Source organism: Drosophila takahashii, chromosome 2L (genome assembly GCF_030179915.1).
Source record: "Drosophila takahashii strain IR98-3 E-12201 chromosome 2L, DtakHiC1v2, whole genome shotgun sequence".
Classification (NCBI taxonomy): domain Eukaryota; kingdom Metazoa; phylum Arthropoda; class Insecta; order Diptera; family Drosophilidae; genus Drosophila; species Drosophila takahashii.
This window is the reverse complement of record NC_091678.1, coordinates 15690526-15709480: the sequence shown is the minus strand read 5'-3', so window position 1 is coordinate 15709480 and position 18955 is coordinate 15690526. Positions and strand designations below refer to the sequence as shown.

Genomic DNA, 18955 nt, shown 5'->3' with positions numbered 1-18955 from the left:
ACTACTATCAACATTTAAAAAAATCCTTGTAAAAACCAAATATTGCTAGTACAGTGTAGGTTTTTGATAAGAAATTATGTTTTACCAAGTGACCCAATCAGATCCAAATAAATAATAGTTTAAGGCTTAAAAGAGTTATTAAAAATAGTAGAAAAGCCAAGTAGGTTAAATTTCAAATCCAATCTATGATAGATCTAGCGGGGGTTCAAGCTTGGATTAAAGCCCCGCTAAGTGAAACAAGTGGCAACGCTAACGAAAACATTTTCAATCAGCTGATGCTCAAGCGGCTTAATTGGCGAGACTCAACAGCTGATCATGTTTTCTTTAGAAGTGATTCTTTTTTGAGCGAAGTTGCACTTATTCTACTCTTAAAAGGTTTGCACATTGTCTATAAACTACTGTAAACACTAAATTATGTTTAAGTGCGAGTGCTGCATAATACTAGTCTAAACTCCGCTTGAGACAATAAACGCGTAAAGTCGCACCAATCAAAAGTTCAAAGAAATCTTAGTTAATAAGCCTAATCTGGCTTATTACAGTTCGTGCTAAGCCAGTAGATATAAAAAGGCAGTCCAAAGAAAAATAGTTTTTAGAGCTAACAAGTCGAATTTATATTGGGTAAGGATTTTTTTCCGGTGTGTACCAATCTGCCTACAAGGCTCAAAATTTAAGTCAGACCTTTCTATAAAAGTCAAAATTTATCAAGGGGCCTTAGATAAATTAGTGCTAAAAAATTATTTAATCTCTTGAGTCGTTTTTGAATTAAATAAGTATTACAAACATAATTTAAAAAAATTATAAAAAAATTAAAAATACTTTAATTTTCAATAACAGCAAAACCCAATATACATTTCATATTGGTATCTGATGATTAACCGATCAGCCTGAAAATGGACGAGAACGGAGAGTTTCTTCTCAACAGTGACTGTCTCTTGGAGATAATTAAATACATAAATGCTAACTGCAAATCCAAAAGACCAATTGATTATAATGATTTAATTAACTTTGTATTGGCGCATGAATTTTTCGTCGAGTTGCTTAAGGACCATCACAAACGCCTTTACGAGGATCTTGAGCTAGCACTTGTGTGCAGGATAACGAAGTTTCTTATAGATCTTCGAATCAACAAACAATCAAGCGAAGGAAATAAATATTTCTGGAATTCCTATCTACAATCAGTTAGGGTAAGAAATCCCTTTAACGTTCAAATGTGTTTTAAAAAGGCTTCCGTAAACATTTATATAAAGGGTAAGTAATTTTTATTGTATACGTACGTATCTTTATTTACCTTTTATTTATTTTAAGGTAATTCACCAGGATTAAACCCAAAATCAGAGACGTTAAGATTCAACGGCAACATTACTGCAAAAGGCCTAGCTGACATTTTACACGCAAACGAAAATTTGACAAAGCTGGGCTTGCAAAGCACACAAGTCCTTGGAAACCCTTCCGATTTCATATCCCATTGCTCTTATCTCGAGGAACTGAAAATCGGCTTAATGAAGGGAGACGTTGCTGCCCAATTGGCACCATTTGCAAAGTTGCCCAATTTAAAACAAGTAGTCATTACTGGCTTATACGAAAGCGGTTTGGAGATGATGTTTTTTAACGATTTAAATAAATGGAGCAGGCCCAAGGGCTTTCGACCTTTGACATTGAAAATTGAAGATATTCTAACCGATATATATAACCGATGTCCTATTACATTTTCGACTTATGACTCATTACGATATTTGGCCATGTACAAACCCTATGGGTGTGAATATATTTATAGACGTTCAAGAGATTTTAAACGGAATGCAGTAATTAAAATCGAGTACGACATAAATGAAATACCGGAGGACAGCAATTCAACACAGGATATTCTGACGACCTTAAATTTTAGTCAGAATGTCAAAATTGAGTTTCACAGGAATAAAGGAGAACTGGAGTTAAAGATTAGCGATGAGTCGCAGATAAGTCAACTGGGTAATTTATCAAAGCTGCCTAATCTAAGTCGTTTGATCATACAAAATAAATCCGGTTTCAGTGATAATCCCGAATTTGCAAAATTCCTGAAATCTATGGCACGAAATGAGGCATTGGCTTTAAAATCTTGCAAAATTAATTATGGATCAATTGGTGAATTAGAGTGCAGGGAACTTGTAAAAATAAAAACCCTTCGATATCTGGGGTGCCATTTGTCAAAGGGGAATTCGATCCAGACTTTAAGTCAGCTACCAAACCTGCAACACGCGCTGATTAATGTCCGGCAATATTTGAATTCCGATACTTCAATGGTAGACTTCAGTCTGCTAGCATCATGCCAGGTGCGAGGTACCATAACTGGATATGACTTTGATACGACCTTTAGAAAAAATGAAAATATTTTAGAGATTTGGTTTGGAGATAACGGCCATAAGGTTAATATTCCGAAATCTCTTGCACAACTTGATGGCATAAACACTCTTCAGATCTTAGGATCCCCAGATGTTGTATCCTTAAATCGACTCTTAAAAGTATTCGCAGAAAATTGTAGTAGCTTACAAGAATTGGATTTTTCAAAAACTATTTATCAACCAATACGTTTTGAAGATATATCAAAGGTAGCAGATATTCAATCCATTAAAATATTTAAATGCCTTCAGTGTGATATAACTGGCATTGAGAAATTGGCCGACCTAAATAAACTGGAGGAGTTGGAAATATCCGTGTTTACGCAAGGAGACCTTTCCGAACTTTTTACGAAACTGGCTGAGAGGAATATTATTCGATCTATAAAATGTGGTGAACTCGATCGCGAAGAGGTTCTTAAGGTTTCCCGAATAAAGTCATTGAAAAAACTGGTATGCCATCTTATCGACCCAGAAGATCCACATTCCTTGTCAGAGCTAGCTAACTCGAGTATTGAAGAACTAATTTTGAGGGCTCCAAGCGCTTCTCTTCAGAAAGTTGTTGCTAAATTTTCTTGCAATTTTACAAATGTAGTTCAGCACCTGACCATTAGCAATATTGACATCACTGGAAATGCTCATATTATGAAAATTAAAGTTTTCAAAAAGTCTACTGAAGCTCGCTATTATGAAGACAGGGATTGGTTCAATATATCATGGAATGTGTTCGAACTTAAATCTGTACTTAATCTTCAGAAATTGGAACTTGGGGACGATATTGGTGTTGACCAATGTAAATATATTGTTGAACTAGAGCATTTGGAGTCCTTAAAATGTTCCTTGCTCAACGAGCAGGGCATAGAAGATTTAGCAAACATAAAGAATCTTAAAGAATTAATTATTTGTAACTCAAAGGGTTCAGTAAGTGAACTTTTTCGAAATATTGCTCATAATAGTGAGTCTAAATTACAAGAACTGCATACACCGATTACATGTTCTGATGAGATTAGTGAAATATCGCAAATCCAATCATTAATAACACTAAATATAGATTTCAAAAGCATATGTAACAACGTATCAGATCTAAGACAACTTAAAGAGCTTAAATCATTGCGTATTTCTGAACATAATAAGTCTAAAATAGACTGCAATTGCGTATTACCGATTTGTCAAACTTGTCAAAAACTCGATTGCGTCACATTGGATTTGGCTTGTGGAGGAAAAGTGGGTACAAACTTTGTAAGCGATCTAAACGCCATTCTAAAATCAATAAGGGATCCAGTACTCCAGAGACCACTAAAATTTAATCTAATTGAAAAAAGCGAATTCCCGAAATTTCATGTAAGTAGCCATTGTATTAATGTAACAAGCTTTTAAACTGAAAATTTTGTTCTTGCAGGTAGAACCTATCGATGAGGCTTACTTGAACGTATCCTATTCATATAAATCAAATGATTTTTTTTATGAATCCAATTTTTTTTCCGATGGTAGAGAGTCTGACGAGAGTGACAACTTTGAATATCCTTAATCTATAAGTCTATATTCGTTGTGGATGAAAATCATACTTTAATTTTATTTTTAAATAGTCACTAACTTATTACCCTTTAAATTCCATTCAAAACACAATTTACAATTGTTTATATATTCCATATATTTTGCATATATTTGTTGGTTTTTTATACTTTACACAATAAAAATGATAATGCATCTCAACAAAAACAATTATTCGCGGTACTTATCGGATAGATTTCAAAGACAAAATTCATGCTTGCGTGTAACTTTTGCTTTTGGAATTAGTTTCCCAAATACTACTTGCTTGGTTTCATTTTGCGTTTGCTCTCATTTGTCGGTTATTGGTATTTCAGTAATCGATTAGAAAATAAAATAGTCATAATTAATTTCGACAGATCCGAATGCGGATCGAGAATTATACGTCGCTCCTACACATATGTACACTGAATGCGGCATGCAAATTCTTTTCGTGAGTCATCAACACACTGATGTTGTGGTTTCTGCGTTTGGTTAAACTTAGAAAATAATTAATTAACATAGAGTTTAGGTAAAAGTATTTAAAGCAACTTAAACTTAAGGTTAAGAGTTCCCTCTTTCTTGTTTATTTCGTGGTGTGCCTTTTGCAGAGTGTTTAACTTTAAAATCATATATATAAATCGATCATAATTTAGTTATCTTCCATTATGGGGATGAAATGTGAAGCGAGAGTCACGGTAGCGGTCACGGTAATAGTAACAGTTTACGAGTGCAACTAACGAACGAGTAACGGTTTTGTAAACCTCAAAACTTTGCTACGAGTGTTATTTTCTGTGTGTTTTGTGATTACTATCATAATATATCAATATCGATCGCTGTGTGATGCTTTGTGATTGATCGCTTTCTACTTAGGTTAAAGTTGGGATGGGTTCTGGAATTGGTTTAGGGCATATGATTTAGGGTTAGGGGCTTTATTCTTGCGTTAAATATGCTTAAAGACTTATATTATATATTTGGTGTACTTTTTTGAGTTTTGTGTTCTGTTTTCATTTGCTGTTTTATCGCTTTGTTTAGTTTAGTTTGTAACTGTTTGTATGTAGTAAATATAATAACTTGTCCATGCGCATGCCTGCTGCAACCTGTCCGATCTCCTGGGGATCTACAACTACAGCTACGTAAACTAAATATAATACAGTTTTTGTTTTTGTTTGGGGTTTTTTTCCGGGGGCTACGCCAACTGTCTGCTATTCAGCTCTCCAAACGACTCGACTCGATCCCTGTCGATCCCTTTCTCCAAAGTGTTATACACGGCACAGTGGTTACTCCTCTTTTCCTGCCTTCCCTTCCTCATATTCCACATATCGGCTATCAAAGGTCTGCGTTTTACGCTTAGATGGGCGATATGGAGAGTGGTGCTGAAGCTGTATCGGGCATGTATTCCTTGAGAAGATCCCGCAGTCGCAGGATCTCCCGGCCAGCTGCCGATAGGTCGCCCTGCAGGGAGAGTTCCCGCTCCCGAAGTCGCTTGATGTCGCGCTGACAGGTCTGAAAAAATGGAAATAATAGGATTAGTAAGGGGAATACATTATGGAATGAATGAAGTACTTAAGGTCTTGGGATAAATACCAAGAAATACTATAAATTTAATTCAAGTACCCACCACATTTTGTCTGAGTAGATCCAGCTTGTCGCACTTCAACCGCGTGACCTCCTGGCGAAGATTCTCGATCTTCACGATCGTCTCGTTGCTGGGCGAACTGCCCATTATGGTGGACTGGACGCCGTCCAGGCACAAGGAGCACGCCTTGGTGGTGGCCTCCGCGGAACTCATGCTCTCCAGCCCGGTATCACTGTCAATGTAGGTGGCTCCGCCATCCAGATGGGCCATCATCGGATCCAGGTCCACGCTATTCAGGCTGGAATCATCGCTCGTCTCCGACATGGTGGCCACCGCCACCACTCCGTTTTGGGCGGCACTCACGGCTGCCGCCACCACGCCCACTCCGGTCCCGTTTTGGGGCAGGAGTCCGCCGTTGGAATTGCTATTGTTGTTGTGGTTCGCCTGGCGCGAGGTGATGTCCGGCGAGGAGGAGGTGGACTCGTTCGAGGACTTGGACTTGGACGAGGACTTCGAGGCCGTGCGACTGCAGGTCTATTAAAAAAATAACAAAATTAGTTTAGGCTCTCTAATCATAATTTTCTAATTTAACTTACATTCAGATTGGGTGTCTGCATTTCGGGATGAGCCTCCTTCTTGGAGCTCAGTGTGCCCAGCTTGGTGTTCACACTGAACTTGTCCGTCTGCCCAGGTCCATGACCATTTCCGGTGTCCACACTCTGCGAACGCACCCTCATAATTAAAGCCTTCTTCACCGTATCGATAAATCGGGAACCGGCATTGCCGCCCCCACCGCTTTCCGCCTTTGGAGTCTCGGGAGTGGGACTTCCCGCCGATGTCTGGGAAAGATCGGTGCCCAGAAAATCGCGGGTCTTCTCGCGCAGTTCCTCGCACAAATTCTGTAGCAGCGAGGTTCTGGTGCGCTGTTCCAGCTTTGCAAACTTCTCGGCCTTGTAGCACGCGTTCTCCGCATTGATCAGCTTGGTCAGGATGAACTCCTTGAACTCCTGACCCTTGCGGAAAACAGCGGGATTCGGCAGGGTGGGACCGAAGAAGGGCACATCATCGCGGGCCGTAACACTGACCTTGTAACGGGTGTGCGGGGTATTCGGCTCAATGGGCTGGACCACGATGAAGGCGTGCAGAAAGTGACTGGCGATCATGTCGGGTGAGAAGGGAGTGTTGGTCTCCTGGAAAACGATGGCCACGATATCGTTGCCGATGTGTCGCTTTCTCTGCAGCTGCTGCGGATCGCCCTCGGTGTGCGGCAACAGGGTGGACACATGGAACATGATCTCGCGCTCCTTGAAGACCTCATACACGGCCGTATCGCCGGTATGGCCATTCTGGATGTCCAACCCTCCTCTATAACCCTTGTGCTCCTTCAACCGAATCCGCTGACCCAAAACATCCAGGAACTCGTCAAAAGCCGGCGATGTCTGCTGGTTGCCGAAGAGCTCCTCTTCGGTCGTCTGTCCGTATCTTTGGTAGAGCACTCCGAACTTGAAGTGCGAGACGAGGACGTGCTCGTCGTAGACGCTGATCAGTTGCGAGGCCTTGGGGCACAGGATGGGCATAAAGTTCTCCACCGTTATGTTTTCGTTCAGTGTATGCGCCATTTTCGCCGGACTTGGCTGGGGCATCAGACAGGAGACGGGCAGTAGCTCGTGCATCGTCCCAGTTCTCAGCCTCATCAGGATTCGCATGTGCTCCTGATTGGCCACATTTTCCGATTTGATCGAGATGAGAATCGGACCCAACTGCTCATCCTGCCCAATCAAATTCGAATGCTCCCTGGCGGCGTAGAACCGGCGATAGCACTTGGCCGTGTCGTCCGTCTCGAACTTGGCCATCCAGGTGGTCTGCGGCAGCAGGGGATTTCCCCGCGGATCGTAGCCGCACTCGTGCTCGGTGCCATCCATCCAGTAGCCGCCGTGCAGGGGCAACATGATCATGGGATAGGGGGCCGATTTGCCGAGAGCCTCCTCCAGCAGTCTCTGCGAGGCGGGAATGGCCGAAACGATCGAGGAGTTGGAGCTCACCGACGACTGAGATTGGTAGTGGTGTCCGTTGGACAGCAGCTGGCAGCCGGAGGCGCTGACCACCCCACTTAGTTGGGGCGAGGCGGGCGTGGAGCTGCAGGCGGAGCCCGAGACTGTGGAGCTGCTCGAGTGGTTCATCGAGTGGCGCAGTGTCGCCCGCGATCCCGAGTGCTGCAGCCCACCGTTGTTGTGCGGATGGGCGTGGCTGTCGTGGGGCGAATGCGGCTGGGGCACGCGCTCCTCACTCGTATTACTGCCGCGGTGGTGGTTCTGTAAGAAAAATAAGTTATTAATTAGTTTAAATCGTTTAAAGATTTTACAGAAAATATTGATTGGCAGCAGAGCATCATTAACTATAAAAATATGTAAACTTTCATATTATTGTTCAAGAATTGTAATGCCTTTATCATCATATCCTCATATTTATTATTATTTTTAAATTTATTTTAAGAGATAGTCAAATATAATATATTTGAGAATTTTGATACCTTTATCATCATATCCTCATATTTTGTATTATTTTCATATTTAATTTCAGAGAAAGTCAATCCTTAGCGGAAATAAATATAGTATTTCCCCAGCCATTCTCTGCGACTACAAAACTGTCTTGATTGTTCAGCGGGATAGTGTGCCAAAGATCCATGTGTGGCACTCTCTACACACAACTGGGGGTCTGTTTCTCGTGTGGGTGGGTGCCACAGTGGAGCCTCCCACACGCCGACGGGGCGGAATTAGAGGCTCTGCAGCACGGCTGCATTATAATTTCATGCAATTATCGTCAGTGAAACCCCCCTTCGCCTCCTCCATATGCAAATGCCCCGGCCTCGAGCCATGTGGATGGATTGGATAATGGCAGAGTGGTGCAGTTGGTTCGCCGATGGAGTGGTGGTGCGCAGACTGTCGATGCCTTTGCAATTTTGTTGGCACAAACTATTTGCGAAAAGCGCCAAACAAATATGGCAGTGGGTGGAATGGGCGTGGCCTCATGGATTACGTGATGGATTCGCAGAGAGAGGGAAACTTCCATGGGATTGGGTTGAATTTTTGATAACATTAAGCCAACATTTTCATTTGACATGAACAGGGAGGCTCCGCTCCCATTCCTCTCATTTCCAAGCATTTCCTTTTCAATTCCTGGCGCCACTCGAAGCTTTTGTCTGGTCGACCTCACCCCTTTTAACCCCCGACTAACCTCGCCCTAACCCCGTTGCTCCTAAGCAAGCAAGCATATTAAAAAGTTTTCTTTTATTTGCAAACAGTTTTTCCATTTCTGGGATTCTTTTGTTGCACTTTAGGGCGCTGGCCTGCAGCCAAATGTGGCACGTACCCAAAGGGGTTAACGGGGGGTTAAGGGGGGTTTCTGGGTTCATCGATAGTTCGTGCCTTGATTTAATAGTCTGCCAGCTGCCAATTGCAACTGCAGCTGATGGCCGGGAAATAATGAGCCAAAGGAAGTAGGAAAAACGGGTAGAAAGAAAAAGAAGGAGGTGGATAAATGGAAATAATGAGCCAAGGAAGTTGTCACAGTTTGACAAGCACTGCTAGCCGCCTCTCACTTCTGCAATCGATTGAAGGTTAACCGATTCGATTATTCAAATTCGCGTTGTGCGCCATTCAAGCCGAGTTTCCAGTCAACTGACTGCACCGCTAATGAATTGCATTGTCAGTCATTTGGGTGCATATCCAATGGATTTTGACATCCATCGCTCAAGCATTCACGAGTATGTGTATCTATCTACCTATCTGTATCTGTATCGTGTGAACCAAACGAAATATGCAAATGCAAATGCAGTTTTATTTCCTACACTAACTCCCTTTTTGCAGACAAACAAAACGAATGTGGCAATTGAGGAAAATTAATAAATTTTGTTGTAACCCTAGACGGTCGATGGGGCGGGGAATTAAATGGAAACTGGAGCTATGGGATAGTTGCAGCAGCAGCAGCAGATATTGCTCATAGAGTCGGTCACGTCACACGCTTAGTTGGCTTCATTTGCTGAGGGCGGTTGCCCTTTTAATGTTTGCCTAAATGGTAAATGGTGAAGGGGAAGTGGGAAATGAGAAAATTGGTAAATGGCTGAACCCCGAAAATAGATAGTTAGTTTGGATAAGCCAACAAAAGAAGTCGACGGACAAGTGACTCATCTAATAGGGAAAATTCTAGCCCCCCTCCCCCATCTATCTTTGTTTTCCCTTCAGTTAATTTGTCAAGATTTCCACTTTGGCAATTGGTTTTAGTTTTGGTTTGTTCTATGAGATCTAATTAGGAAACCATTTGTGGCGGAGGCTGCCAGAGTAGTAAGTATTAAGCACAAACAGACAAGACAACAACACAAACCGGAAAATGCCAAAGTTAAATGTAATAAAGTGGAAAGCATGACGAATGTAGAACTTGTGCAGAACAAGAAACTCGCTTCTGGCAAATGATCATTCCGCTTCCCGCCCCGAACAATAATGACAATCATAATGCCGATGATGATGTTTATGTGCCGATTCCGAGGAACTTAAGCGGATTACATTCAGCGGCTACGAGTACACGAGCCACAAGATGTGGAAAAGTGTTACGAGCTCAGAAAAGAGCAGAAAAGAACATATATAGAACGCAGAAAAGGTACTAAAGTGAGGGGGAAGCTGTAGGAACTACAGCCATATGGCAACCTGAAGAGGGGCACAAAGTACACAGAGAACTAAGATTTAAGTTAGTAATAATATAACCAGAAATTAATATGATTAGACAAGCCACTAGAAACAACAAACCCATTAAGTTTGCGTCCTTCAGTATTTTAATCTTTTTTATCCCAACACTAGTATTTTTTCTCTCTGTAAACTTGCCTCATTTCGAGGTTAATGGGGTAGTGGCAAGCGAAGAGGGACTTGCAACGAGTGGATGGGGCAGCCCCTGGCAAAGTCATCTCCTGCATTGAACAACCGATTTGCATAAGGCGAAGGGCAGCAGTTCCTCTTTTGGACACCTCCATATGTGCAAAAAAAAAACACATACATAAATCCTGCGACGTTGCCAAAGTCAACAACGTTGCCTCGTTGTTTTTATTGTTGCTGTTCAAGTGCAGGCGGGCGTCATTAAAAATGTGCATTTTGTATTTTCAACGCCCTCGTCGTTCTCACACCCCAAAAAAAAAAACCGAATTGAAAACAAAGTATCACAAAGGCACAGGAAGCATCGGGGGCCCCTAAAAGAGGGTTAAAAAAGCTAAGGTTAAGGGGAAGGATATGAGTCAGCGCTTGTCAAACTGTTAATACTGTAATATTATTCCTTTTTTCTCCAGCTTTTCTGAATATCTTATGCAGTTCACATTGCTCAGCTTAAAAAGTGTGACACATACGAGTTCCCCCGAGTGATTGATTTATGTATGTTGTCTACGCACGTGAGACAAATGTAGGGAGAAAAGGAGATATATGTATAAGTGGTGTATATGGCGACAAATCCCAATCCCCCAGTGCAGAACGCCCACTCCCCACATGATTTATTCCCGTCTCCGAGGGTGATGCAAAAACACAGGCCAAACTCGAGATTGAAGTGCTTAAATCAAAATCGCATAAATCACAAATGTCACAAGTCAAGAGTGAGTGTCAAACTGTGTAAGGGATCAGGAAAAGGAATTTAGATTGTGGGATATGGAAATATATTGGGCAACGGACATTATAAGGCATTGCTTAATACCTCAACTATAATTAAGAAAAGTAGTTAACCACAATCTCTTAGACGTAACATAGATCAAAACGTTTTATTCTCGTCTAGCAGTACTTTTATTAAAACCGCTACACTCTTAAAACAAAAAAAACCCTAATGGGTTCAGCTCCAGCTGCGACGCATTTTAGAAGCCACTGAAAGCTCTGATCTTTCAACTTAAAATTCTCCACACGTCTGAGGGAATCGAGCTGGGCACGATTGTTATGTTTGAAACGCTTTCACAAACTTAATTAACATACACTCATAGTCTTTCTTATCGCTCTGCGGTGAGCAGAACAAAATAAGTGTTAAAATGGGTATAAAAAAAAACTTCACATATCATAAAATGAAATATAAAATTCCTAGAAGCTTAATCCGAGCTGCAATTGGAATGAGATCATGTCGCGAGCGTACAAATGAGTGTATAAAGTGAGCTCACACACGGCTTGGGGGCGTTTTGGTTTGGCCAAAATCGCTATTGGCAACTGGTTCATTGATATTCGTGTTTTTTTGTTCAACGATTATTGGACACCAAACACGGCCTAAATAAGGCAATCATTGAGTGTTGGGTTGCTACAGTTTGGCGACATTTTCATTAGCGGAACAAAGCAAAAACGTAAAAATTGTATGGCAGAAAACGAAAGGCAGCCCAAAATGGTTTCAAGATTGCCGTAAATTATGCAAGCTACCTGATTGATTTTTAAGATCCCCTAATTAATAAAAAATCACATACATTATTTTGCGGTTTCGTTGGTTCGGGCTTTAAAAATAGATTTTTAATTGCATCTTTGGAGTTGGATTCGAGTTGCATGTGAAGTCGAGATATGTGTGTGTATGTGTGACCCAATTTGTGCGCAGTGAACCCAACACCCGCTTCGAATTCTACCATGCATTACCCAGCACACAGGCAGCATAAAATTAGCTGCGACAGTTCCAAGGCAGAATCAAGAGGGCCGAGAAGCCAAAGCCAAAGTCGAAGCCACTTCATTCCCACACGCCCACGGGAAGCAATTTCCCCCGATCTGAGGTAACTCGAAAGGTATGAGGAGCATGACTTCATGTCACGGCTTTATGAGCAGCGAAAAATAAAGATGGGGAGAGGTTGTGAGGGTTGCCGTAATAAGATATTCTGCAATTCACACAGAGCGAGTTGAGGTTGTACTGGAAATAATACTTGTAGAAGGGTCATCAAGGGATTTCTTTTTTAACAACAAGTTGTTCAAGGAAATCATAAAAACACCATCTATGTAAAACCCTTAAATATAAACATCTACTATCGTAATACCCTCAATGGTACAGTCCCCCCAAAACACTTTTCAATGGGCTTTCTTCGACTTTCGTGAGCTTGCCCAACCTTCTTCTCCCTATTTAACCCTTCTGCGCATGCGCATTGAAGCTGCTCCGTTTCCACTCGAATAACCCGGAGACTTTGTGTAACTTTGCACATTTAAATTACAAACAGCTGACAAAAGTTTTGCCGCCCGACCACCGAGTCCAAAGTGGTTGCCCAAGCAGCTCCTCTGCATTTTTCGTTTGGTGCAAAGACTTCCTTCTGTTTTTTCTTATTTTCCTCCGCTTGGCTTGCTTTTCTCATAAAATAATTGCTCGTGTGATCGAGACTCGTTGCCTTTCAACTTGAGTTAACCAACTCCTCCCCGTCGAGAGACTTGTGAAGTGAACGTTGAGGAGTTCTTTTGTCTCACGAGAATTTCGGCAGCCAAGCGTGAAACATGAAAGAGTAAGACTTTTATACAACCTGACGATGTTCTTGGCGGCGAACCCTTCCCAGAATCTTTTCGATTGCTATAAATTACCAGGCCCCAAAGTTGTTCGCCCATTTGGCTTCCTAGGAAGTTTTCTGCATGTTTTCAAGCAGTTGTCAAAGCTCCAAACAGGCAACAAGATATAAACGTTTCCTGCCCGTAATTAGTGGGAAAATTGTAACTTATCCACAGGCCGTAGGTAAACTCGATTCCCTACCTCGTATCAAATATTGATTAAACAAGCCGAAAGTGGAACATAACTCTACACGTATATATGGGGGCATGTGGGCAACGCATTGTTTACTTGGCCAAAACATGCGACCGACGAGGTTAACAAATTGGACGTGCATATTGAATTATTGAAGGCAGCAAATTCGATTGCTTGTTGTTCAAAATGTCAGCTGCAGTTGGGAAAATGTCAGAAAGTGCGGAGAAGGAGCAAGTTGAAAGGCTCTTCACTGGGTAAACGAAAGGGGGAGGACTGTCATTCCAACGGGGCGCAGGAAAAGTTTTAATAAAAAAGCTGGAAATATGGTTATCTACCAGGCGGCGCTTGAAAAGTTTTGATAGCTGGCTTATTTAAGCTTATTTAATTTCATATATGTATGTAGTTTTTGGTAAGGCAAACAGGTTAATTGAGTTTCAGTGAGGTTTAAATTATTTTTTTTAATTTTGTAACAACCTACATTCCCTGCAGTTTTTACTGTGCACTAATCCCCACTCTAGGCTAAGCCACTCTCGACTTACTTCTGGTCTATTTGTCAGCGGGTTTCTGAATGATTTATGGCAAAGGCAGCAAAAAGGGGGATTTGACATTTCACTGCTCGATTTTTGCCTGGAAAAAAGTTGCCTGACCACCCGCAGATGCGTTGGCGTTTTTTTGGCATCCATCGGCAACATTCACTTTTTACTTGGCATATCTGTATCTACATATGCATATATGTATCTTTTGCTTCATTTTTTGTGTTTTTTTTGGGAGGGATTGCCCATAAACTAGGTCAACGCATGTCGCCAACCCGATTTAACACTCGCTCATCGTTAATCTTCATTCATTTGCATGTGTTTCACTGCATACGTCGCGCATTACTTATTATTCGTTTTTCAGGGGCTCACCACAGCCTGGCTCTCAAACTGTAAATGCATCCAACAAGAGGCAATTGCCGCAAATTGCTTCCTCAGCTGCTGCTGCGGCAGTTTGCTTATTTATAGCAAATCTTTTGACGCCAAGTGAGTGCCCACAAGTGCATTTCCCAACCCCTTGCGACGCCCCTGGCAGCGCCGCTTATGAGTCCAATCCCATTTGCCGGTCGTCTGCCAACATTCGTTGACTTATTTATGATCGCACACGAGACTCGTAAGGGGTTATCTTTCTCCGTTTCTTTTTTGGAATGAAAATTAAACAGCAGACGCCAGATGGAAATCAGCGAAAGGCTCATAAAACTATTCTCAGTACGCGACTCCATTGATTGTTTACACTGAAAGAGCTCAAGCGACTTAATGGCTGACGAAGGAGTAATGGAAAAGCCTGAATCATCTGGTTTTTCACTTGCAGCAATAACAATATTCAAATTGCAATTGCAGATGGAAATTTAAGTGAATAGTGTGTCAACTTTAAGTTTCTAAAAATTAAGAAAGTGTTAAAATATAATTATATATTTATATATTTTAATTATAGCTTATGCCTTCATGTTTATTTAATTTATTTTAAATGAACAACTCAAAATGAATAATATTTCTTTCTGAACTCCCTTGATTTCTTTCTGCTCATTGCCAATTCAATCACCTCACTTTTTGTTTTACAACGTGTCTGGCATAACTCACAAGTCGCAAACAAAACTCCAGCCACTGCAGTCTGGCAATAAATCAATAAATTAGCAGTCCATAAACTTAATAAGCCAGATAAATAACAAAACCAAAAGTTGGGCACGCAATGCAGCCGCAAAACTCAAAATAAAAAGTGTGAAGTGAGCAAAGGATAGACATTCCACTTTCGTAATCAATCATTGACATCCTGCAGAGTGCATTTCGTAGTTGGAGAATCATTGGCCAATTGCATGTTGGGCGCCAATTAAAAAAAATTCCGAAATGGCCAACAGCGACTAGAAAAAATACAACAAAAACAAAGGGGAGTCATGCAAGCGGGTAAATTGGCCGCAAAGTGAAATGCAAAACGAAAATAAAAGCCAGGCCTGAAACCCAGAGTTGAGCAATGATCTTTAACAATAATAAAAAAAGAAAAACAACGAGCAGTGACCATTGGTCAGCAGATTCGAGTGAAGCATTGGCCAAATCCAAATCCACATCAAAATCCATGTATGCAATGCATTTAACACTTTCAACACAGCCACAATCGCTTTTGGGTGATTCATCTGGCGTCAGGTTTTTGTTTATTTACTTACTCTTTTTGGTTTTTGGGTGCGTTACAGTTTGTCAGCCACTGTGAAACTTTCTTTTTACGAAATATTTATGAAGAAATTCACACAGCGAGAAATTCAGGGGGGCGGGCTAGAGTTGAACTGAACGCTCGTTGTTCAGTTCGGCTGTGGTGGGCGTGTTAACCATTTTTAGAGCCCTTTCCCAGCTCATTGCCCGGGGGCAACGGGATTTCGGTGTCTGCCTAATGAATTTATCTTTTCCTCTTTATTTTTTAACACACAACATTGCGAGCAATTTCATTTAGAAACTTTCTTTCCCAGCAGCAGCACCACCGCCATTATCATCAGGCAGACAAAAAACCGGAACAAAATCTCGGAATTATCTTGAGGGCATATCATCTGTGTGTGTCTCTCTGGCGAACGCTCTTTATTGTTATTATTATTATTTCATTATTATTTCTTTTTAAGTTTTTCTCAAGTTTGACACGCACGCGACGCTGTCTAAAACCTTGGCTAAGTCTTTGGGTTATTTGTTTCTCTCCCCAGTCTTAGCCGAATTTGAATTGATTTGGTTTCTTTGTTTTGCCGGGCGAAAAAAGAACCAGAAAACAACCGAGTCTCTAGAGCCGAAATTCAATTAACAAAAGCCATAAAAAAGTGACGGAAAAACAAATGAGATTTAATTATTAATTGAACCAGAGTCAAGGTTTCTCTCTACGCCGAGTAATTTACATACAGAGGCGATGCCTCATATCCATCTTTTGTTTATATGGCGAATGAGGCCAAGTGGGCTGATCCGTCAGATGATTATGAATTTTGGCAGCAAATCAATCTGAGGCGTGTGGACACCAGAAGTGCGGGTGTCTGATGGCAGATGGAGATTTTTTAGTGGGGGAAAAGCTCTTGAGAGTTGTGTAAACACGAGAACAAGGTTGCGGATTTGTTGCGGATATTTTTATACCCGTTACTCGTAGAGTAAAAGGGTATATTGTATTCGTGCAAAAGTATGTAACAGGGAGAAGGAAGCGTTTCCGACCCCATAAAGTATATATATTCTTGATCAGGATCACTAGCCGAGTCGATCTAGCCATGTCCGTCTGTCCGTCTGTCTGTCCGTCTGTCCGTCTGTCCGTCTGTCCGTCTGTCTGTCTGTATGAACGCTGAGATCTCAGAAACTATAAAAGCTAGAAGATTGGCATTTTGCATGCAGATTTTAGGAGTTCCTACGCAGCGCAAGTTTGTTTCAAAATGGTGCCACGCCCCCTCTAACGCCCACAATCGCTTATTTACGATTTAAAAAATTTTAATATTTTGGAAAAGTAAAAATTCAGTTTTATTGTGTTTATCAATACCTATCGAAATGTAGAAGAAATTTTTCAAATCGGACCATTCGTTAAAAAGTTATGCGTGATCAACGTTTTCTATCTCTATCTCCATCTCCCTCGCACTCCCTTAACCTGAGTAACGGGTATCTGATAGTCGGGGCACCCGACTATAACGTTCTCTCTTGTTTGAAACTGAAGAAGACCATGATATATCATTCAACTTTGACGTAATTAAAAAATATGCCCGCAGTTTTGATCAGTCATAAATGTTGTTTCATTTGTTTTTAATTATTTTTAGGATTTATTAATTTATTCTCATTTCTTTCTTGTTTCTTCTTTTTAATTAGAGTAATCAGAATTTTAATAATAAAATCTTTATGAAGATCATAAAACTGATAATTTTGCACACAAAAGAAAAGGTTGAATATTTTTCACACCTTTTCAAAGCATTTTAAGCACTCCTCCACATTTGTCTTAGTTCAGTCATCAGTTCATTGAACCAAATAAAGTAAAACCCACGGCAATGCGACAATCCCATTTGTCATCTCTGGCTGTCGGATGCCTCTGGGGTAAACCCGGTGACCAGGTCGTGAACCAATCTGCCAGATCCCTCGCCCTTTTACCATCTTCTGTGACAGTTTACAAGGCGTCATGAAAAACAAGAACAGAAAAAACAAGAAGGGAAGTTACCTTCGGCCAGCCGAAGCTTATATACCCTTGTAGATTAAAGAATGCTTACTCGGTGCAGTTCCAGGGATTCCAGATTCAGCGTTTCTATTTCTTTAAATTTAGTTTTTAAGTAGTCAAGAATCAAAACGCCTACTTCCTACAAAGTTACAATGAATTTTCTTATATTTGTTTGAATATTCCTATGGAAGCCTTAAGATATAGTGGTCCGATCCGGCTCGCTTCGACATATGTACTACCTGCAATAGAAAGAAGACTTTTGGGAAAGTTTCATCGCGATAGCTTTAAAACTGAGAGACTAGTTCGCATAGAAACGGACAGACGGACAGACAGACAGACGGACAGACGGACAGACGGACAGACGGACATGGCTAGATAGACTCGGCTATTGGTGCTGATCAAGAATATATATACTTTATGTGGTCGGAAACGTCTCCTTCACTGCGTTGCAAACATCTGACTGAAATTATAATACCCTCTACAAGGGTATAAAGACTAAGAGAAATTAACTTTTTCGCACTTGATGGCCATTAATTTCTTATGTGTTGGCTTGTTTTATTTTTTTGTGGCGTGCCTCGAGTTCATATGGCTGTCGTTTTTTTACACTTGTAACTGTTGTGAACTCTGACATGGATTTTGTGCTCGCGTGACCCGAGAAATGAGGAGGGTACTCATATATGTGCCAGTAAGTGTATTGCAAATGTCCAATAAAGCTAATGGCTAAAGCCCTCGATCTTGGTCTGCAAAAAAAACTACTGCAAAACTTGTTTTTGAGCCGCATGAAAATGTCAAATGACTGATCCGCTTATGAGAAGCCTTGGTTACGAATATATCTCGTATCTTTGTATCTGTATCTGCAATGCTCGAGTGAGCTTTATCGGCTGTCTACGTTTCTTTTTTACTATTTTTTCAATTTCTGTGTCAGCTAATTTCCATGGCATTGTTGGCTGAAATAACAAATAACAAACAGCGAATAACATTTACATGGGCACACTGAACAAACGCTTTTCACACACCCATACCATACCAGTCAGATTTTCAGCTTTTCTTGCCAGCGAAAGTTGGCAATAACAATGCTTTTCCGGCATGCCAGTAGGAAAAGAGATGGCCATAGATTGACAGCTGGCAGCAGAGAGAGATGGCTACACGCAAAGAAAATATGGATTTAAAAAAGTTAGCCACCGGTGAAATTGTTGTGATCAATTAAGAAATCATTTCGCTTGAGATAAATTATGATATGCGCTAGACCAAAACCTAGTGGATTTTCGATCTAATTAGTTCTAGAGCTAACTTTTTTGATAGCCAATTCTATGTGCAAATATATTCACGAAAAAAGAGTTTCTAGCGGAGGAGTAGTAGGAACTATTACAAGGCTGTTGCGAGTGTTTTCAAAGTGTTTTGGCATAAATTAAGCCTAAGGTCGTTGCTTGGCCTGTTGGAGAACAACAGTTAGACAGTCGAACGGCACAAAAGCAGTTAAGAACACAATGCCAACACATAATTTACACATCACACATAAGAGTTAATCGCGCGTAGATCTCCTCGGATCGGATGGGATGGGGAGGCTATAAAAACCAGACGGAATCGATGGATC

General features: G+C 41.1%; 1 protein-coding gene and 1 long non-coding RNA gene across 8 annotated transcripts in view; one reads left to right on the top strand and one right to left on the bottom strand.

Annotated features, from left to right (window-relative positions):
• Positions 1 to 272: 272 nt before the first annotated feature.
• On the top strand, positions 273 to 3992 carry LOC108062442 (uncharacterized). 2 transcript variants are annotated; one of them, XR_011420610.1, is made up of 4 exons: positions 273 to 375; positions 835 to 1248; positions 1306 to 3713; positions 3772 to 3992. It is a non-coding gene; the product is annotated as an uncharacterized lncRNA (long non-coding RNA). The 2 variants fall into 2 exon arrangements; XR_011420611.1 differs by lacking the exon at positions 273 to 375 and adding an exon at positions 571 to 618.
• A 13-nt stretch (positions 3993 to 4005) lies between these two features.
• Positions 4006 to 18955, bottom strand: part of RapGAP1 (Rap GTPase activating protein 1) — a 98033-nt gene continuing 83083 nt past the window's right edge. For all 6 annotated transcript variants that reach the window (XM_070219456.1, XM_044394979.2, XM_070219459.1 and 3 more), the window contains 3 exons: positions 6075 to 7790; positions 5521 to 6012; positions 4006 to 5405 (listed from right to left, as the gene is read on the bottom strand). In XM_070219456.1, the coding sequence (XP_070075557.1) occupies positions 5250 to 5405; positions 5521 to 6012; positions 6075 to 7790 (2364 nt within the window). In that variant the 3' untranslated portion in view covers positions 4006 to 5249. The remainder of the gene's footprint in view (positions 5406 to 5520; positions 6013 to 6074; positions 7791 to 18955) is intronic.